The following is a 22,511-nucleotide window of genomic DNA, read 5'->3' as shown; positions in this document are numbered from 1 at the left end:
TCAAAAGAACAGGAATGTCAACAAACAATACGAAATCAACAAATGATTTTAATAGTTAATTTTGAAGATAATCATTAGCCGGACTGACAAATTTTAAAAGCAAATTCAGATTGCACTTCCAACATATCGGCAGGCTTATTATGGCGTAGATATTCTAATCACATTTAACTATTGTTTATGTTAATGGAGTTGTTTTGTTGCCATCAATATTGCTAAATTTTTTTTTCTATCCAGTACATATAAGATCAAAGGTGCAGTTTCTTATACTGTATTAAGTAAGCTTTCAAATTTTAGTAGCACAAGAATCATTCATCAATTGTTAAGGTCATGATATTTGTACATGTATATATATTCAAATCTAGAAACAAAAAAATAAAGTATAAGAATATAATTAATTTCGTAAAAGAAAAATTACCACTATCTTAGTAGATTGGTCATCTTTAAGAATAGCATTTGCAAATATGCTAGAAAATTTTGTGTAGTGTAATCATTCCTACTCCCAAATAACCTCCAAGGTAAATAGAAGTCCTAGCTCTGCTCTACCAAATATAAGATGGGTTCATATATGATGAAACCAGACTATGGGTGAGTCGACATAATTACCAAGAACTTTTTTCTTTTTTTTCAGAAAAAGTTTCACGCACACTATCGTTGTGAGAGTGATTCCTGTTGTCCCTCTTGGCACCACATAAAACATCAACAGATAATTCCATTATTGATTTATAAAAATGAATGCTTTTTTCCTTTTCAAAGCAACTAGACATGAAGGAATGCTGCAGGAAAAAGATAAATAACAACTCAGATAAAAATCTATGTTTATCCGGGGATTCATCTAAATTCAGTTCAGTTGGCAAGTGATCATGACTCAGCCTGACAGTTCCCTAAGTGAAATGGATTGATTCATTGTATTAGTTTAGAATCTTAGCAGCTAGCTGTTTTCTTCTAGAAGCAATGTCGCACTTGCCTTCCTATAGACCCCTCAAAAAGCACCTTTCCTCTTTGGCATTTGTTTAATATGGCGTATCCTACTGAACTATTGATTCAAAAAGAAGATGGTCCCCTCAGTTGTTCTTTAAGCAAACCATAAAAACTACACATGCAACTCATCTCAACTTGAAACCCTTGATAAAATCTCTAAAATTACTTTAAGAATAAGTGATGTAATGTTTATCCCTTAAAAGTAAGACATGATCAAATGCTACACTCTCTCGAGCTTCATAAAGAATCGGAGATTAGGCTCTTGACTTGGATGGTACATTGCCGAGCCACCGGGATAAGAGGCTCATGGCAATGGAATGTTACATTCACTTAATCCTTTCTATCATAATCAGAAACCTTCTCGTAGCGAACATCGATTATAATTTCATACCCTAATCCATACATCATCATGACCAGGTGTCGCCAAGGTGATGCGTCAAGGTCGTCTCGCCACACTTAAAGAATATAATAATGGTTATTTTATTTCATGCTTACTCAAAATGGAATCCAACAACCCACATTCTAGCCAATAAAATAAGATTATTAAAACCGAAAGCATGGCAAAAGGGTCCTTAGATGTAGCATGTGGTGAGATGCCATAGGTGAGCTCTATAAATCAAGGGAACAGCAGCCACCCACTACTGATCAATTTCTAGTGCATTCCTCTTCTTTTTTGCTCTTGCTGATTAGGTGGCTGTCCCCTGAAGGCTTACGCCTGTATAAAAGGTCCCAAGGTACGTGGATGTAGGGTAAGTGGTCCGTACTTATTTTTAAAATAAACAAGGATCCAAGACAATGTCATTAGGGCACGGCAAGGCCTTTTGATTTGATTCTTAGAATGGGTCATACTTATACTTCCAAAATTACCCTACTATGTGCTTGAAGCATTCAGCAATTGGTGCAGCACAACTAGGGTTTGTCTGGATGCTTCCATATGCTTCACAATTAGAATATGCACCATTAGGAACATCAATTTTTTTTCGATCAAGAATGCCCCACGTATATGGCATTTGGTGCGTAGATGCTTCCATCTGCAATGTGTCGGATCGTCAAATTTTTCGATTAAGAATGTACCGCTAGGTCGGTACTACGAAAAGTCTAGATGCTCCAATATGCTGCAAATAGGACCATCAAAATTGCAACCAAGAAAGGTATGTTGATATTCGAAGTTAATAAGAGGAAAGGAGTTGGGCTATGTAACCCAAGCCAACTCATTATGAGTACTTAATAGGATGCAATGATGCACCAAAAAAACTTCCTTCGGATCCATATTTAAACATGAGTAACATAATATAAGATGCATCTTAAAGGATATAGGATGCATTCAGACCAACAATTTGCTGCTTCTATTAAATGTAGGTTTAAGTTTAGGCTTAGATTTATATAGGGTACTCTTCAAAATCCGAACTATGAGTTCTATATTGAGATCATGTTTTCATTATGCTTTTATCGATCTTTGCATCAATGAACCATTGCTATTTGTTTATTAGACATATATATACGATTTTCGCATTTCTTAACAAATATAATATACCATTTTCACCAATATATTTTGTATTGCTGTTAGATTAGTTATATTCTAGAAGATATGGCGCATGTTATGTAATAGGAACCAAGGGATAACGTCTGCATCGAGACCTACCTTACGGTCCGTAATTTGACCGAGACCTATCCCTAAAGCTTGCTTTTAATTAGGTCTAAGGGTATGGATCCGTTTTTTTTTTTCCCCACTAAATTCAACTGGATTGGCTGAGTTAATTATATCCTTCTAAGTGTCTATCTAAATATCCTATTTCGAATTTGCGAACATAGCCCAGCAAAAAGATGGCTTCTTAACTTTCCATTGATGTTACATGAGAAGCATGACTGGCTTTCCACTGACAAGATGAGTTCAAAACAGCTAATGTTGCATGCAAAATTCTCCCAGTCAAGATAAGACCACACGGAGCACCACAAAATTGACACCTAAATTCTTTATAAACGACTTGACCGTGATATGGCATCTTGGGTGCGCCAGAACCTGAGGGTCCGTGTGGGCCATGACGCTCTTGGTTTGAGATGGTTTGAATTGATATCTGCACTCTTGGGTTGACCCTTGGTCAACTAAGCCAACACGCTTTGGCGTGATTCAAATCTTGACCTGAAGGACCAACCCAAGGATAAGACGTTTAATGGCGATTAGTGTGCATAGCTGTGAAAAATTGACTCTTATGTTGATCCCGAGGATTCAAAAAAAAAAAGAAGAAGAAGATAAGTAGGACTAAACCACCAAGTATTCAACTAGATCTTTTCAGTTATGTAGTTAAAACACCAAACTGGGTACCGAAGACCAGCAATTATACATCCCTTTCATCTAGAATTTAGAGTATATATTAGTTTTAACAACCTCAACATTTTGATGATCTCAAGGTTTCTGTAATATTATTTTTGGCCAGGGACTGTTCACTGTGATTAAACATTGTACCTTGGTGCGAAACAGCTCATAACAGAGGGTGCTTGCTTGCTTTCCAGCTGCAACTGTTTAGCCAAGATAGAGTTCAAGATCGTAGAGGACAAAGAGATCACACTATATGAATTAATAAGTCCTGGATAGTGGTAATTAACAGTAGTCGAAGCGCATGCATACACAGGCCGCGAGGTTAAAACGAAGAGGAGTTCGAGCACCAAAAGAGAATATTGTGAAAAGATCGTGACCATTTAAGTAAATTATCTCCTAATTACAAGTTAGTGGCAGTGAGATGCTTTTGATAGGGACATGGCACGGATGACTCAAAGTAGGGTATAAATAAGAAGCCACAAACCCCAACCATTGTCACACTAACAGGGCGACAGCCCATAAGAGTATAGTTCTTCTTAGCTAATTTGGTTGGGGCCATGGAGGGGCAATTCGGTTGGGGGACTCTAGTAGATGGATGGAGGAAAGGTCCATGGACTGCCCAGGAGGATGAGATCCTCATCGAGCACATCAACCAACATGGTGAAGGAAGATGGAACTCCATCTCCAAGCTAACAGGTACTCCACCAACTCCCTATGCCCCATGCAAACTAAAGCAACTAATAATTTTCTCGATGGACTTGGAACTCTATTATTCATATATATATATATAGCTTGTTGCATTATTGCTATGCCTTCATGATCTTAGCTTTAAATCAATTATATATATTCTTCTTGGTTTTGTGCTGTAGGGCTTAGACGAAGTGGCAAGAGCTGTAGGCTAAGGTGGGTGAACTACCTGAGGCCCGACCTTAAAAGAGGGAAGATTACTCCCCATGAGGAGAACATCATTCTCGAGCTTCATGCTATGTGGGGAAACAGGTGACGCTCCTCCAAGAAACTATTATTTCTTTCTTTTATTGCTTTCTTCAAAAAATGTTGGTCGAGTAGTGTTTCGTATACTAAAACCCCATGGTTAATTATCGCACTAGGTGGTCCACAATTGCTCGGAGCCTCCCCGGGAGGACCGACAACGAGATCAAGAACTACTGGAGGACCCATTTCAAAAAGAGCAAAAAGCCTTCGAAGAATGTCGAGAGGGCGAGAGCTCGGTTTATGAGGCAGCAGCAGGAGCAGCACGAGCTAAAAGGAGAGCAGCACCAAGAGGAGGAGGAGGAGCAGCAGCAGCAAGGAGATATGAGAGGGATCATGACCCAAATAGAGGAAGCAGCGCTTGCGCAGGGCATGCAGGAGATGGAGGCCTGCATGTACCCCTTAACCTCTATGCTTCAATGGGGTGGTTGCGCGGGTGGCGGCGGCGTCAGCCGCTCTATGAGCGATGGCTCCAGCGAAGAAGAGGCGTGGGGAAGCCTGTGGAACCTCGATGACATACTTGATGTTGGAGAGGGGGCGTGTCGTGGCGGTTTCGCACTGCAAGACCAAGTACTTACTTTCTACTGAGGAAAATATCTAGTAGCTCTCATGAAAAGAGAGCGGCGTGTCGTGGCGGTTTAAAACAGCATGATCAAGTACTTACTTTCTACTAAGGAGAATATCTAGTAGCTCTCATGAAAGAGAGAGAGAGAGAGAGAGTGGAGGGTTAAATATGTTATGTTGGTGGATAAGGATGCAAGCAATCCACTTTGAGCACTCGTATATTATGATCTCTGATACTCCACTTTTGATGCCACGCTTTTCCTATCCTTCTTTTTGTGACTTTGTATGGTGAAAATATGAATATATTATATGTAAAAGAACCCATTTCCCTGAAGTCCTATTGGAACTTAAATGATTTGCATCTCCCTCTCTCTCTCTCTCTCTTATGCATGTTAATTCCACTAATAAGAATCTAATCATCTATGTTGCTTGGTTTTAAAGAAGGCTTACCAAAAGAAAATATTCTGTTGTGCATTATAGTAGTAGTAATCCCATGCCGGACAGGCATAGCATCTCAGAGCATAAAATCTCGAACTAGATAATAACTAGTACTAGTACAAAATACCTATATAGTTCTATAAAAGGAGGTAGGAAAAGATAATTATGTGATAGAAGTTAAAAATAGGAGGTGCTGACTCCTCTATGGGCAGCAAAGAGGTTGGCCGGTCTTAACTCTAATGTGTTTTATTCACTAAATTCGTTGATGAAACTATTCAAGTGAGAAAGCATAGTCTTGTGCAATCCAGGTGAGGTTAAAACTAGTGAAGTCAGGAACATTAGATTTTTGTTATTGCACTGCTATGAGAACTAGCGGTTCCAGAGGTGATACATCATAGTATACTCATGTTACTGCTGCTATGGTTATTAGGCTTTTTTTTTTTTTGACTCAAATAGTACTTTAGAGGTGATACATCATAGTATATTCGTGTTACTGCTGCGATGATCATTAGGCTTTTTTTTTTTTGGACCCAAATAGTACTTCAAAAATATATGCCCTTAGTATATATGCTAGTTGGTACTAATCACAGTTCTATCTTTCGTGCGAAAGAAGGATTCATCTTCCTTCACCGCAGATCCACTATTTGATCCCTCACTACACAGGTCTCAAAGCATTTCAAACTCTGTTATTTATCTACTTGCATAAATTTCAAAGCGAGCAGTAGATGATCCAATGGTGAATTCGCATAAAAAAAATAAATCATTTTTTTTATATGAAAGATACAACTACAACCCAGTTGTTATATATATATTTTCATCCTCGAGGTTGTGCATAAAGCTGCTGCAAATGAACTAAGGTTTCATAATTAATAGGCCTACTTACTAAAAGCTTTGCTGATCTCATTTAATCCAAAAACTAGCAAGATTTTGTCTATAACTTAGCTCAATGAGCCAAACCTAATAAGCTTTGGAATTCCACCAAAAAAAAAAGAAATTATACTTAGGTTGCATTTGATATTGTTTCTACGTTTCTTTTTAAAAAATTTGGAAACAGAAAATTTATTTTTATTTTTTTCAATTTTTTTACAATAGAAGATATGTTTGGTTCCCTCTCTCTCTCTTTTTAGTAATAAGGGCTCGTTCTTTGGTAATATTTGCTATATTATATATTATATAACTAGAAAAATCTACCTAAAATTATTACCACAATTATAAATTATAATTAGAATAGAGAAAAAATATTTCATTCATAATTTTTGGAATATTATTATAATTATTATAATATTATATAAAGGGATGCGACCTTAATTAGTGAATGATTGGTCCAATGGTGGCTCCGGTGGTCTTGGAGCATAACATAGAGATATGCCCAGTTGATCTTCGGCTTAAAAAGATCAAATTCTTTTTCATTTTTGGGGGCACCCCATCTTCTAAAATCTTCTTTCAAAATTGTTATTGTGGATGGCTTTTTCATCAGGTCAGCAGAGAAGCATTGCATGCTTGCTTGCAGTATCGTTGTTGTATTTTTTCTTCTTCTTTATCATACAATGGAAAACATTTTGTCCGGTGCTTAAAGAGGAGATGCCGCTTCCTTTTTAGCCTATTAGGCTATTTATGAAAAGCTTGCTTGCTTGTCTTCCCACCTGTTTATTATATATTGCCTTCTGCCGATGGCAACTTCAGTAGATTGTTACACTCGTGCTTGGGAAAAGACCGATCAGCCTTTACCGGCTAGACCGAGGAAGTTGTAGTTCAAGATCATTTGTATTTTTTTTTATATGTTAGGTTTTAGATGTATCAAATTCGATTTTTATATAATAAATATTATAGTTATTATATTACAATATACTATACTACATATTATTATAATATTTATATAGCAATATATATGTAATTTTATTATAATAATATGTAGTATAGTATATTATAATATAATAACTTGCTATGATATTATATAATTATAACAATATAATATAATATATCAATTATAATAATATATCTTCTATAATTATGTAATAATTATTTATAATATTTATTATATTATAATATCTAAAAAGTATTATAAATTATTATATAATAATATATTATATATTATATATACTAAATAATATTATTATTATAATTAATGTTACATATAATATCATATATTTATTATGATTATATAATTATTAATATATCCAAACTATTATATATAATATATAATATATTATGATATTCTAGATAATATTATATATTATCATATGTGATAATATCTATTAAATAATTACCTTTTAAAATATATATTATATAATATTTTATAATATATTTATTTAAGAGATATTTTAATATATTATTAATATATTATATCCTATACAATATTATATATTATGATGTATTATAATATATATTATATTATATACGGTGGAACGGTGTTGCTGAGATTGGGAGGTCGGGCAAGAAGGATGAGAGAGAGGTAAAACTCACTTTTGAAAAAAGTGAAAGTAAAAATTTTTTACTTCCAATTTTTTATTAATAATTAAAGTTATTTGAAAAAATAAGGAACTAGAACAGGTTAACCAAACGAATTTTCTTACATTGGATTCCATATTTCTATTTTCTTTCAAAAAAATGATACCAAATGAGACCTTAGCTTGATAACTAAGCGCAAACAACGTCTTGTTTAATTTCGATTGTTAAGATCAGATGTCCAATCTAGGCTAAGAAGTTTAGTGCTTGGTTTGGCTTAGCTCATCCGCATCCATAGCGTGGATAGAGGTCTCCATCACCTTTTTTTTTTTTTGGTAAAAAGCGGTTACTCATTCATATAAGTCTAACCTGAGTACACCCATCTAAATCGCGTGAAAGTAAACACAACAAAGCAGAAGGGACATCACCTTTGGGGACAAAAATAAAATCAGAAAATATATGGCCACCTACCTTGAATTTTCTAGTCAAAATATCCTTATCATCATGAACATTAGACATGTTAGAGGTAAAAACAATATAATCAATCTCATGATCCTTTGTAACTTTAATGTACTTGATCTTAGACTAATAAATTTAACATGACTGTTCCCAAAAAAATCTGAGTTTTGATAAGGAGGAGAACCCATTGATGGATGAAGCAAAGCACTATAAATAAAATATTTCAGTTAGGTAATTCACCTAGAATAAGGACAGAATCAATTTTTTATTCCGATGGTCACACGCACGATCTAAGCCCCTAAAGCATAGTAGAAAGGGGTTGTAGAATCCTGGTCAACCTACTTTCTTATATCATTGGGCCAGTTGGTGAACGTTGGCATAGGTTAGCCAAGTTCAGGTCTAAAATGCGGCGTAGTTAGCCTTGTTAACATCGCAAAAAAAAAAAAAAAAAAAAAAAAAACAGTTTCCCACAATTATTCGAGCTACATAATGATTCATGAATTTTTATTATTGATTCAAACAAGGTGAAAACGTTTCCATGTCCATGAAGGAGCCTTTGATGTTTAGTGGATTGAGCCTAGATGTTTCTCTGCATACAATTTCAACATTTGAATTTTGAATTTTTTTATACATGTCCACAGGCAAAAAAATTAAAAAAAAAAAATCATCTCCTGATCACAAAAAGAAGGGGTAAGAGAACCTCGTTTCTTTGTTTTTATTTTTTAATTTTTGAATAAGAATAAGAAGAAAATAGGTATGCTCATGGAAATTCATCGAGATCATAAATTGTGGTGAAGATGGGATTGAGTTGAATCTAGGTACCAGCCAACTAAATAAATTGGAACTCTCATAATAGAACCCAGTTTACATAGAGTTTTATTAATATACAAATGTTATAAACATCGCACATATAGATATATACAACTACATAAATATTTATTTCAAGATAGGTGATTTCTTTTTTCTTTTTCTTTTTTTTTGAGTGTTTGACATGAATAATTTTTTATATTATTTGTTTGAAATGATTCATGGTACCCTGGACACTATTTTCAATTCAAAAATTGCAAGATTGTGTAATAAATTTAAATAGCTAAATTTGCATGCTTCATGAGTAATATAATGATTCGCATCGAAGAATGAATAATGTATTAGTTTCTTTTGAACATTCAAAGGGATAGGGTGTTGGCCTAAAATGAATAATGCATTAGATTGATCATATGTTGCGACAACTATTTTTCTGATTGATAAAGCAAGTTTAGCTCAAATCATCATCATTTTCATCATGCATCACACATCGAGGAAGTCACATAAGTTGTAGCAACTACAAATTAATTTCCTTTGTGACTGGAGGATGCATGAGTGCCTCATATTGAATGCTTCAGACTGATGTTAGAGATTAGGCTAAGTTTTACCCTTAGGTAAGTCCAATCATCCCTAAAACTCTACCGTCCAAATTAGCCTGCCCTTTCTATATTCTTACTAATTACATAATGCCAGAAGTAAAATTTGCTCCTCCCTTGCCCCTTCCCTTCCATGTGTTCTTCTTGTTTTGAGCAAACGAGATGGCGATATGCTTTATTGATGATGAGAACAATATTAGGGTCAGATAGTGGAAGTGCAATTGGAGTGGATTGGCTTAGGAATTAGCCTAGACAAATACAAAAACAATTAACATATCCAATTTGAATCCATCTAGCATTAGATGTGAACATCCATATCTTTAAAATTTTCAAGTTAAGCACATTGAGAACAGCTAGTTTGTATAGGTTGATTCAATCTAAAACTCTAGTGTAAATGTTGCCTAGCTAGGCATAAGGTGATAGCCCTCTATTGAAAGTTCACACTACAAGAAACTTGGACATTAGCGACACTTTTTTTGGCTATTAGCGACGCTTTTAAGCGTCGGTAGAAACCATCCCGACGCTTTACAAAGCGTCGGTAAAGCGTCGCCTCTGCTACAGTGGAAAAAACATTTTCCGACGCTTTCAAAAGCGTCGCTAATTATAATTTAGCGACGCTTTTAAGCGTCGCTCTTTACCGATGCTTTTAAGCGTCGCTCTTTACCGACGCTTTAAAGCGTCGCTAATTACCATTTGCCAAAAAAATTACCATTGACGGTCTGCATCTTCTCCTCCATTCCATGGTGCTGATGGAACACAAAGAGAAATATAAACAACCTTCTCGATCGGTACCTTCATTCCATCCATGCAGAGTGGTTGGGTTTGGCTATATAAACAGTTTTTTTTTTTTGGTTTTTTGGCTTCCGATGACGCTTTTAACGACGGTTAAAAGCGTCGTTATTTAACAACGCTAAAAAGCGTCGTTAATTACATATTAACTTTGACGACGCTTTTAAGCTTCGTCATCAGCCGACGCTTTTAAAAAGCGTCAGCAAATGTTGACGGGGGAAAAATTTTTGCCGACGCTTGGAATAAGCGTCGGCAAATAAGAGTCGGAAATTTACTTTTTTGGTGTAGTGTCAATCACCTTTGATTCATGCTAAACTTGAGTTTAATTATATATTCAATACAAACCATCTATATAGGTGGATACTTCAAATCAATGGTAGGCAATGAAATATAATAAGACCAAATATATGTGGTACATCGGTCCATCATTTGTTAAATTACCCACCATCAAGCGATGGGATCCATTATATGAATGAATATTAGAGTGAAAAGCCGGTGCATTGAACTTTCCAATGTATCCAACTTTTACAAGAAATATAAAATCTAACTAAAGATGGCAACTGATTGGATTAAGGACAACAATATACAAAAACTGAACACATATATGATCCAACTCAACATTGGGTTAAGATCTCTAGACCCATACTTATCCACAGGTCATTTAAATCGGGTTACCCATTTAACTCTAATGTAGTCTATCTCGTAAGACTCAATCTCTAGTAAACTTGACTAAACCTTATGAAATCTAATGCAGTCTTTGCCAAGTATTTTCTTTAAAATGATTTAGACAACTAGTATTTTAGAAAATGAATTAGTCAACATAAATTGAGTCAAGTCAAAACTTTGACCCTTATCACACCCAAAAGAAATAGATTAAAAATTAATCTGAACCCAACCTTAATTAAGAAACCTTCAATCCAAACCCGATCCAAGTAACATTGGGTTGGGCTGAACTTTTGGATCAGGCTACATTTTGCTTTACTCTCCTTGCTTAGTTTCAACTTAGATACACAAGCACTTAGAAACTACCAAACCTCAAACCAAGTAAAAGCCCTACTCTATTGAGATCCTGCAAGAAAGTGTGATGACAGTGACTTGGGTATTTTTTAAAAGAACTAAAAAAATGCACGCATGAGTATCGAATTCTATTTAATTTATTCCATTACAATCAATCATATAAGATCGCTAGATGCTACAATATGGATCGTTGCTTTCGATTTGATCTCGATAGATTTGCCATGGTGTCCATCAGACCAAAAGATGGATAAGGACTTACCTTTATGCATTTAAGAAATAAATTCTCTAAAATCTCTTTACATGCACCAAAGAATATCTAGCCAGAGGAAGAGTGCAAATACATCTCCACAAGAAACAGACATATAATCTGCCACCAGAAAACACAACAACCATGAAAAGGGACCAAAAACCACCACAACTGCTGACGAGTACATGCATGCATGAAAGCCCATACTCGGCAGCCCAGTGTACAAGACTCACACCTCATGCTCATCTCAACGGATAACTTCCGCCGCCCCTTATAACCACGGTCCCAACACCACCTGGTGACCTAACCGCCGATGAAAACAAGAAACGCCACGAGGAGCCCAGAAGCGGCGCGCTTCGGGAAAGTAATACCCCGACCGACACGTTTCCAACCACCTGTAAGCATGCCATGCAACCCAACAGCTTAAATGCTTGGAGCTCTAAACGGTCGTGCCCACACGTGTCGCCCTCATGCCAATCCTCCCTCCCTTTATATCCTCCCCTTGATGAAGAAAAGGTGATAGAGAAAGAAGGGATAGCTAAGGTCTCCCTTGAACACTTTATTTTGGAAGTCTCATCCATCTTCTTTCCCTTTATATTTGCAAGTTTTTGTAGCTTGTTCCAAGAGGAGTACATAGCTAGCTTGTTATATAGTTGTTGAGTTGGTTTTAGTGGTGTTGGGATGGCTCAAACAGTGGGGAGGAACATAGCAGCACCGCTGCTGTTTCTGAACCTCATAATGTATATAATAGTGGTGGGTTTTGCGAGCTGGAACCTGAACCACTTCATTAATGGCCAGACTAACTACCCTGGTATGTTTACTTTTCTTTGCTGTTCCCCTTTGTAGTTCGTTATTCCTTCTTCTACTTCTGCAGGGAGATATTAGACAAAAAAAAAAAAAAGATGTAAAAAGGATCTTAGGTACGTTTTCTTGTACTAGGCTAGCTTTTATGAGCGAGAATAATTAAGGTTGATGGAAGGGAAATATTGTAAAGAACCAACTAAAGATTTCACCTGGCTAGATATTCTTTTGCTGTCATTATGACAGAAGAAATTAATGGGGAAAATTTTTCTAATTTGATAAGCACCTGGCTAGAAATACTATCTAATGAAGAGGGCCATCTTGCTTGAACTATCTGAGGCAGGAGTGGCGGGCAATGGCGCCACCTTCTACTTCCTGGTATTTGCGATACTTGCCGGCGTGCTCGGTGTTGCGTCGAAGCTAGCCGGTGCCAACCACGTTAGAGCTTGGAGGAATGATAGCCTCGCGGCGGCCGCCTCGTCCGCAGTCGTTGCATGGGCCATTACTGCCTTGGCCTTTGGGTATAATCCTCGATCGATCTCGATCTCGATCTCGATCTCGTTATGATCGAAGACGGGCTAAACATGATTGGATTTGTAAGTGAAGGTATTTTGATGCAGGTTGGCATGCAAGGAGATCAACGTTGGAGGTCACAGGGGATGGAGACTGAGGACTCTGGAGGCCTTCGTTATCATATTAACCTTCACGCAGCTTCTCTACGTGTTGATGCTGCATGCTGGGATGTTCAGTAGCAAGTATGGGCCCGGGTACAGAGATCCGGATTATGGGCTGGGTGGTGGGCCGGCAGCTGAACCGGCCCAGAAGGGAACCAGGGTTTAATTGGTGACTTCTATCTAGATACTCCAGAAGTGAGGAGTAGACAAAATGGCTTCTCTAACCCTTTTTTTTTTCTTTTTTGTTGCTGGTGTTGGAGCTTTAGTCTCCTCGTTTTAATTATTTAGAATTTACGCATGATGTTGTACATACTGGTGTAGTACTTGTACCTTATGTTATCGCTCTCTTGGATATCATATTAGTAGTGTAAATTAAAGGTGTCTACCTCCTCCTCTATCATTGTTCCTGTTACAGGCTTGATGGTATAAGTTTATTTATATGAAAAATTTGATGCTCAAATATATGTAAGTTAAACAAATAATATAATTAAAGTGTGTACATGGAATCAGAGGACAAATGATACTTAGATGATAGGCAAGCATTTTTGACTATGGAATTCGCAAAAGAAACAAGTTTCTTGTTTTTAATTATAGAAATTTGATGATCTTGATCAGTTACTAATTAGTAGGAAAACTATATATGATTCTATATTTAAAGCAGCTAAAATATTGAACTCAAATGCTATACGATTCCAACAGTAGAAAAACTGAAACGAATTAATTAGTTCTCTATCATAATATTCTGAAAAAGTTTTTCTAAGTTGAGTGGGAGAAATAAAAAGATCCTCATATCGCATCTACTTGTGACTGTCTATCTCGATCCCAGTGGATCAACCCCGACCCATCGATATCACACGCAGGTGAAGAATGTCGACATACACGTCGCAGCTTTCTTCTCAGCCTCACAATCCTATTGCCATAGTTTGGAGCATGTAAGCATTAGGTGGCTGCAAAGATTCTCCAAGCCTCACAGGATAGTGGAATACGACACCTCAACCTTCTAGGACTAGCAGTGAGTTCAGTATATCGTGGATGACTTGGAACCACGACGCCTGAAAATGATTGAGACAATGACTTATTTTTCTGTAGATCACTTATTTCAGTACTTACTTGGAGCAAAGTACACATCTCTCTTTTTTTCTTATTTTGCTCGTGTAATTGGTTTGCAACAGGATCCTCTACATTTTGCTACGTAGCATATCTGTATCTATAATTGTTTTGTTCGATGAATATAGATATGGATATAGATATTGGCTAGATGTAAGAATTTCTATCCATATTTATTTTAAACGGTTATAGATACAAATCGGATAATTAAACTTTATGACCACAGAATCAAAGATATTACTAAGTATATGATAAATCAAATTAATAGCATGTTAATGTGATCATTTATTTGTCTTTAAAAGTTTATAAGTATCATATAAAATTAAATAGGATTATAAATGAAATCAGATATCCAAATGCAGATAGGATAGTTGTCTATCTATATCCAGAGCCATTTTTCTTTAATGAATATGAATACGAATACGAATACGGATATTAGTTGGATGCTTAAATTTCTATCTATATTTGGAAGGATTTAGATACGGAAATGGATTCGAACGGATATTATCCGATCTACTCACCCCAAAAGTTTCAGGATAGTATAGGACTCTGCGGTGCAAAAGTTTCACTGTTAGGGATCCAAGCTCGATTGGTTTAACCGGTTATAGAGCTCTATTTCAATGAATTCATCTTTGATGTTCTATTTTATAAATGTAAAAGCTCAGTGTCTAACACAGAAGGCCAAAACAAAAACAGTAGTGCTAGAAGTCACCTATCTTCTTATCTATTGTCCTATTCGTGGTCTGATGTAGGCTTGAATTAGTGCAATGCACGGTGTTAGTCCAGGCCTTGGGTATATTCAGCCAATCCCTGACGAGATCTGTGAACAAGCAGTAATACTGGCAAGAAGTCCCTGGCATTTTTCAAGACTCGGGAACCAGTGTGCTAGATTTTATCTCCATAGGGTGCCCGCCATAACAAAGTTTACTCCTTTTTTTTTTTGGAAAAAGCAGGGCAAAAGCCTGCCCCCAGTTTATTAAGTAGATAAAACTATTGCAGAACAAGGTGCGGGATGAAAATTTGGAAAGGAGAAGAAATGAGAAGAATAGCTACAAAAGCAGATTACATTTCATTAGAGTAAGGATGCAGGATAATATTATATATATATAGATGAAGCTTTATTCTTCCCATATCAAGGCTGGCCAAGTGGTTGAGCAATTATAGTCAAGAGATCATTTTCATAATATTATATAATATTGTATTGTATTGTATCATATAATGGATATCTAAAGTGGTCATTTTATGTAATAATAGAGGGGATAAGGGAGGGGTTTAAACCAAGTCATAAACATCATGCATCGATCGGATCATAGTCCCTTAGGTCCAAAATTTTACCACTTTAATGGTTTCAGAGCTACGTTGATCGAATAACCGAGCTAACCTATCTTGGTCAACAACTCTAACGGGTGTTACTCCTAGGATTAATGGGGATAAGCCCCACATATCCTTGATCCCAAAGGTGGCTAAATTCTCGGGATTTAGCATCCTTGAACGTATATTCAACATTATCAATTTTTTATCAAACACAACCCATGTGAAGTCCCATATGTTCATGGTCTTTTCAAACACAATCATTTTATTAGTTTAATGGTCAATATTATTTATCTTAGTTTAATGAATGATGTGGCAATCCTGATAGCTCTCTTTTCTTTTTCTTTCTTTTCTTTTTTTTCACTATAACCAGGTGTAAGAGTGGAAAAATTATGACTGTTATAAGTATTAATTTTTATAGTGGTCTGTGGGTGCTCAGGTGTGTCTATATCTGGGGACCATATGTAAAGTATTATCTCTAACACTTTCATTTACTTGAATTATTACATCTTTTGAACCCAATTTTGTCATATTGATAAAATAAAATACCACCTCAAAGCTCTTACAATTTTGATATTTGCTATATTTGTTCTACTAGAGAACTCGTTCGATACATGGTAATTTATATTAAAACAATTCTCCGAATTGTGTTCTCCATACAATTTTAACATTTGATTAACACTGATGTAGTGATGTTCGATTTTTAGAAAATCTCAGGCTGTTTGGCTTGGTAAGACCCACCATAACTACTACAACAGTTTTGACTGATCTCATTAGGTTGGGGGGAAGGAAAGGCTCTGTTTTAAAAAGCTAACCTCTTCATGTTTTACTCTAATCAATAGAACTATATCTTTGTGCCTTTGCATGCACTAACCACATTATTGGTATCAGCATTCATTTCCCTCGAAAGGTCTCTGCAAAGGCCTCCAATTTGCAACAGAGTTGAAATATAAAAATTATTGTACATAATAATATTATTGGGACCATGACTCAAGCACAGTGTTTTATGAACAAATTCTTGCATTTGTGCATACAAACTTGAAATATCCAAATGTTCTTATTAAAGCTTTTAACATCAAAGTTTCTAGGACTCCTAATTAGTATTTAGGAGTTTATTTTGTGCTTCATCAAGCAGTTATGCCCGCAATAAACAACAAAGAGTAAATTATGAAATGTTTTTCTTGAAAAGATTTAGACTCAGATTTGTTATGGATTTGCACATAAATACTGAAGTACAAGATCTGCTGACATATTAAAAGACTGTTTCAAAGTCATTAAAAGAAGACATCAACCAAGTTAAGACGAATGCATATATAGAACATTAATTATTACCCATTCTACTTGGATGGAATTATTATTCTTTTTGTACAAGAAGGTTTGATTTGTCGATGACTTGTAGGAAACAAGATTCATTAAGAAACTAGAGTGGTAAGAAGTCATTAAAAGAGGAGGGAAAAATCTTGATGCCAATAAACAGGTACAGCAACATTATTCTTGTTGAATTGTCTAAGATCCTCACATAAAATCCAAAAAAGGCATCTAACTATTCCTAATCCCCAAGTGCTTTGAAGATGGAGAAGGTCGGTGAACTTTGGCAGTGGATTTCGCTGTCCACAGCAACAGTTAATGGAGAAATGGTTCCTTTAGCCTTTTGGAATGGAGCTATTCCACCTTCTTCCCTTCTTAGAAGAGTCTTCCTCACAGGATTCTCTTCCCATTTTGAAGGGACCAATGCCTTTGTACGTTATGGACACAATGCAAATTGGGCCTACGTAGCCTTTCAAGCATCAGAAGGTACCAAGAATGTCCAAATAGAAGACACAAGATCTTGCTACGCACCGAAGCATCACTTCAGCAGTACAAGCATATCCAACTTCCATCATAAAACAATAATAATAATAATAAAAATCCAAATAGTATCTACCATTAGACATTCTCTTCTGCATAAGTTGCATAACAAAAGGATTATCCCTCACAAGCAAGTGAAAAAGAATAGAATCAAGTGTTGGATAAACTATACAGAAGGAATATGGTATCAGCAAAAGGACTGTTTATTCGGCATTTGGAATAGCCTCTGCATATGCTTCTAGGGGAACTTCATTTATTGGTCCCTTCACTGGATAAGGCTAAGCCGACTTTGGCCTCTTGCCCTTCGTGACCTAAAGAGAACAAGCTGAGACTGAGACTGCATCACCTTCTATGAAACTCGGCAAAATTTTGATGATCAAGTGTTGTCCATTTCAATTAATTGTCCTGGAAGTATGAGGCAAAAGGAATATCTGCATGCAATCATGCGCCCAAAAGCATATTGTTGTTGCATGCAATCTTTTCATTCTCTCATGAAATGTGTCGAGGGGCCTAGCCAAAAAAACAAGAAGAAAAACTTAAATTTTTTTACGTCCACTAAGGGATCACTGATTGGGTTCTATGCTAAAATCTTTTTCCTTTATTATTATGGAGGCTGAGGTTTTGGTGCAGTAGGGTTGCAGCATTGGGCAAAGGATAACAAGAAACCTGATATTTGAATTTTAATTATACGTTACTGGGAGGATACAAAGTACGGATGGACATACAATCCACCAATGCATTGTTTCCTCGAATCATCACCTCCATTCATAAGATAGCATTCTCCATGCTGACTTCTCTAAACTAATTAGAATTTGACTTGTAAAGTGACTATGTAAATTTAAATTGGCTTGTGAGCCAATAAAACCTTTCGTTTGGCACATTTTGTCTTGAACAGCATTCTTGCCCAAACCTCCCAAAATATTAGCTTATATTTATATTGGGAAAATTTTCCCCTCTTTCACAGTTGCAGAATGCAAAAAAAATATCAATTCTCATAATTTATGTAATACTTGGTAAAGTCCAAGATACAAACTCACCTTCTTGAAAATTTTCTGTAATCCCTTTTTCATTCATTTGAATTTTAGGCTGGGTTATTAGGTGGTGGCAAGCAAAGGGTTAAAATCTAATCAAATGCAATCAGAAATCCAAGATCGGCTCATATTTAGCCCTAAGTGGGCCTATATTGTAATATCTCTCGGTTCATATGATCTTTAGATCAGGTTTGGCTTGGTATCGTTGATAACCATTCATAACCTTATCTAAAAAAATTACTCATAAGGTACTGTTTAGATCCTTAGTTCTGTATAGATATCCAAGATCTTACCGCCACGTAGCCGATATGGTGCTAAACATGTATACTTACACAAGTTCTCAAGTTAAGTGTATTTACTTTTAATGTTAAAAGTCTTAATAATGGTTGAAAAGTAAGCTATTTGGTTTCCAGGTTTTAGTAGAAAAGGATTATAGAAAACCCAAAATGAATAGGTTTTATAAAAATATTATTTGATTATCTTTTAAATAAAAACCAAGTTTGCCCAAATTACCCGGCCATAAAACCTAAAAAGCAAGTTTTATGGGAAAACAATTTTTTTGTATCCTTCATAAAACATGTTTCACAAACATCATATTATTATATATCATTTATCTTAGTGAAGGCATTCGATATCAACACCTTTGTCTTAGTTATTTTCGCTTGCCATAATCCTAGAATCCATACGACATGGTTTGAAATACATTAGGTTGGATCTTATTTAACCCATCCTAGCACGAATGATCCGATGAACCTAGAATATTTTCCATAAAGCCGATCCGATTAGGTGATAGATTGGATTCACATCTAAAGTCATGATCTTAAAGTCAGGTAAAGACCATATCCAAGTCCCGGTCCGGACCCTACCCCCTCTTTTTTTTTGGTACAATGGCGGTTCACACACTGCAGGTGTGAATGCGACCAATAAAATCAGAAAATAAAACACTATGTAATGACCCTGGAACAGACCCACTTCCAACCCAAACAAAACCACCATAGTGGTAGGCTGTATAGGAGGCCACCCAGTCGGCCGTCCCGTTAGCCTCCCTGAACATGTGTGAAGCCTGGTGGGAGTCGCACTCCTCCATCAACCTGCGAATGTCAAGAATTAGCGGCTGATCCTCAGCAGTGCGTCCCCGTCCTCGGATTCACTCAACCACTGTGACCGAGTCGTCCTCAAGAATAATACGGTCCCACCCAGTATCTGCCTCGCATAGAAGATGCTCTCATAGGCTGCTCTGAGCTCGGCACACACCACTGACGAGTCAAAAGTCTGCCGGCCTGCTGCTGCAACTAATCTGGCGTCGTGATCTCGGATAGCGAATCCCACACCACTACATCTTCCCTCATCATCTACACTGCCATCAAAGTTCACCTTGAGAAAACTAGAGGGTGGGGGCACCTAGGAGATGAGTACTATCCTGAACGCTGTATAAGCAGAATGGGAGCCCCAGATGTCCCTAACCAAATCAGATGATACCTTTGTAATGCCGGTGATCTCAGCCGCCCGCATAAAGACTCTAGCCGCTATTACCCTCGGGTGAGGACTGATTCCCTCAAAGACTCGGGCATTCCTATCCAACCAATACTGGTAGGCCAGATAGGCAGCACGTGTCCCCCTCTCCTCAAACACAAATTCCTGTGCCGAGTCCTTCAGGAATCGTAAAAACTCCTCGATAGACAACCACCTCTGCCACTGATCTGGCTGGCCCGAAGCATAGCACCATATCTGTCTAGCCCACGGGCAGTCTATGAGGATATGGAAAATGGTCTCATCCACCTTCAGACAAGTTATACAATCTACAGTGACCCTCATACCCCGCCTTCTCAATACAGCTCTAGTGGGCAAGCATCCCTATGCCATCTTCCTGAATAAAGCGATCTGAAGATAAATGCGCAGCCTCTAGATCTATATACTCTCCATCTGTCGGGTTGAGGGACCTACCTTTTTTGCTGGCTTATTATTGTGAAGAAAGCATTCCATATAAATATTTGTCTCGCTTCCACTTCTTCCATCTGGTGCCGTTGAAGGACGGCCAGAACAAAAACAAAAAGCACCGACGTTCAAAAAAGCCGCTCGGTCGCCATCCGTTCTCTTCCCCGAGTGATCCAGAAAAGACTTCACCTCCGTCCTCCCGGGGGAAACGCCAAACCAAGCCACGCCATGGCACTTCCTTTTTCCACCACGTACAAACGAGACCTAGTTTAAGAGCACACCACATTCTTTGACCTCATGTAAAGGCTATCCAACACGTGGATTCTTTTTATCACCTTCTCATGAGTGGGGTTCATGTTGTGGACTCTTCATGGGATGATGCATGCTTTTGGCATGGATGCCATGTGTGCTGTGTCTGCGTGCGTGTTCAACAAGCTTACTTGGTGTTAAGAGGCTTCATTCTAAGCTTCCGCATCACCATCAAAGTATCATCTAATTCTTCCCTTCAAATGAAAGGAGGCATCAACTTGATGCTACTTACATCACTCCACATGTTTAGCTTAGTTTAATCACCCTAAAGCTTTGCTTCATGCCTTCATCTTACCATCTCATCCCAATTAAGGAGCCCAAATATGGGAAGTTAAAAAGAACACGTCTTAAACTAATAATATAAAAGATGGGTCACTAGCTAGGGCTCTCTTCATAAAGAAGAGATGAGCAAGCACCGTACCAACAACAAACATGCTCTTTATAGTCACATACCATCTCTTAATGGTCAGTAGTTAATTGATGCCAGTCGTCTCTTATGTCATCACCGCCAGCTTACTTTCCCGCAGCAAAACGAAATTAATTTTGCATGCAGTCCGAAATTTAACTCCCGCACGTAAGCCAGATCTATCATGTTATCATATTTTTCTGTCTTTTTAGAAACATCTAATTTTGTTTCTTTGTTCAGCAAAAGAAGGAAAGAAAATAACAAAGTAGATGAAGATATTTATGCCGTGTATTGATCATTTTTTTGGCATTGCTCCTCAACTTCTTAGTTCAACGAAACATGAAAAGCATTTTAAATTTTTGTTTTTATTAGTTATCATTTTTTTTTTAAATTTTGTCAATAATTATACATGGCCTCGTTCACATACATTATCTTCTTTTGTAGAATTAGCATATGTAACTAAATAGACAAAAATTTTAGCAATGTTCAATCAAGAAATAGAGGAGACATTGCAAGGTACATGGATGGAACGCATTTCAGGGATAACATTTCATCCATATTGCAATGAGCATCCTAATACAAATTCAACCATCCGAACTAGCAAAAAATGTGGGAATAACGCTTATTGGCGGATAACTTTTTTAGAACTTTGGAAAGAAAAAATTATCCTCAAGTAAAATGTTGCAGTAGTTTAGTATCCAACTTAAAATTATCCTAATACAAAGGCCTAAGTTCGATATCTCAACTTAAAAGTGAGTGAATTAGATAATATCCATCCAGATCTATTTTTGTATCCAAATCTATCCGGACATACATTAAAATCTGAGCATCCAGCTAATATCTAAATCCATATCTGTTAGAGAAAAATAAATATGAATATGGCTAGACCACTATTTGATCTGTATTCATATATCTGATTTTATTTATAATTCTATTTAATATTATATAGTACTTGATCTGTATTTGCTTGATTTATCTTCCACTTTATAATATCTTTAATTTTATAATCATAAAATTTATTTATCTGACTTATATCTATATTTATATCCATATTTTTACTATCTAGTTTGTATCAGTATTTATTTAAAATAAATATAAATATAAATAGTCGTATCCAACTAATATTTATACTTATATCTATATCTATTAAATAATATAAATATGAATATTTTAGTATTCGATCAGGATCTAACTTGCTCCCGGCCACTTGATCAAAAAGTCACCCAAGCTCCACCACATGAGAAAAAGCATTACACTCGGATCCATCACATCATACTTAACTTTTTCCAGTAATGTACTCCTCGCCCTCGGTAAAGCACCATGAGCATCCCGGACATCATCAAACACCTGCAATATTCCAAACTCTAATTCTAGAAATAATACACCTGTAATAAATTCCTTATGTTCTCCATCAACCCCACATAAGCTATCAGAATCTTATTCAA

General features: G+C 36.5%; 2 protein-coding genes across 2 annotated transcripts; both read left to right on the top strand.

Annotated features, from left to right (window-relative positions):
* Positions 1 to 3,797: 3,797 nt before the first annotated feature.
* Positions 3,798 to 5,183, top strand: LOC103722150 (MYB-like transcription factor EOBII). The gene is made up of 3 exons (XM_008812597.3): positions 3,798 to 3,991; positions 4,165 to 4,294; positions 4,405 to 5,183. The coding sequence occupies exons 1-3, from the start codon at positions 3,853 to 3,855 to the stop codon at positions 4,871 to 4,873; spliced, it is 738 nt and encodes a 245-aa protein (XP_008810819.1). The 5' UTR covers positions 3,798 to 3,852; the 3' UTR covers positions 4,874 to 5,183.
* Positions 5,184 to 12,166: 6,983 nt separating this feature from the next.
* On the top strand, positions 12,167 to 13,588 carry LOC120104407 (membrane protein PM19L). The gene is made up of 3 exons (XM_039115480.1): positions 12,167 to 12,455; positions 12,789 to 12,966; positions 13,066 to 13,588. The coding sequence occupies exons 1-3, from the start codon at positions 12,326 to 12,328 to the stop codon at positions 13,283 to 13,285; spliced, it is 528 nt and encodes a 175-aa protein (XP_038971408.1). The 5' UTR covers positions 12,167 to 12,325; the 3' UTR covers positions 13,286 to 13,588.
* The last annotated feature ends 8,923 nt before the right edge of the window (positions 13,589 to 22,511 follow it).

This window comes from Phoenix dactylifera, chromosome 2 (genome assembly GCF_009389715.1).
Source record: "Phoenix dactylifera cultivar Barhee BC4 chromosome 2, palm_55x_up_171113_PBpolish2nd_filt_p, whole genome shotgun sequence".
In the NCBI taxonomy this organism is placed as follows: domain Eukaryota; kingdom Viridiplantae; phylum Streptophyta; class Magnoliopsida; order Arecales; family Arecaceae; genus Phoenix; species Phoenix dactylifera.
Note: the sequence above shows the minus strand (reverse complement) of the source record. Positions and strands in the feature narration are given on the sequence as shown.

Excerpts from the sequence above, each read along its gene's own strand:
- LOC103722150 (XM_008812597.3), top strand. The coding sequence starts at position 3,853 with ATGGAGGGGCAATTCGGTTGGGGGACTCTAGTAGATGGATGGAGGAAA. Across the intron at positions 3,992-4,164 it reads CTCCATCTCCAAGCTAACAG|GGCTTAGACGAAGTGGCAAG; the intron begins GTACTCCACCAA and ends TTTGTGCTGTAG. Across the intron at positions 4,295-4,404 it reads CATGCTATGTGGGGAAACAG|GTGGTCCACAATTGCTCGGA; the intron begins GTGACGCTCCTC and ends TTATCGCACTAG.
- LOC120104407 (XM_039115480.1), top strand. The coding sequence starts at position 12,326 with ATGGCTCAAACAGTGGGGAGGAACATAGCAGCACCGCTGCTGTTTCTG. Across the intron at positions 12,456-12,788 it reads TGGCCAGACTAACTACCCTG|GAGTGGCGGGCAATGGCGCC; the intron begins GTATGTTTACTT and ends TATCTGAGGCAG. Across the intron at positions 12,967-13,065 it reads ATTACTGCCTTGGCCTTTGG|GTTGGCATGCAAGGAGATCA; the intron begins GTATAATCCTCG and ends ATTTTGATGCAG.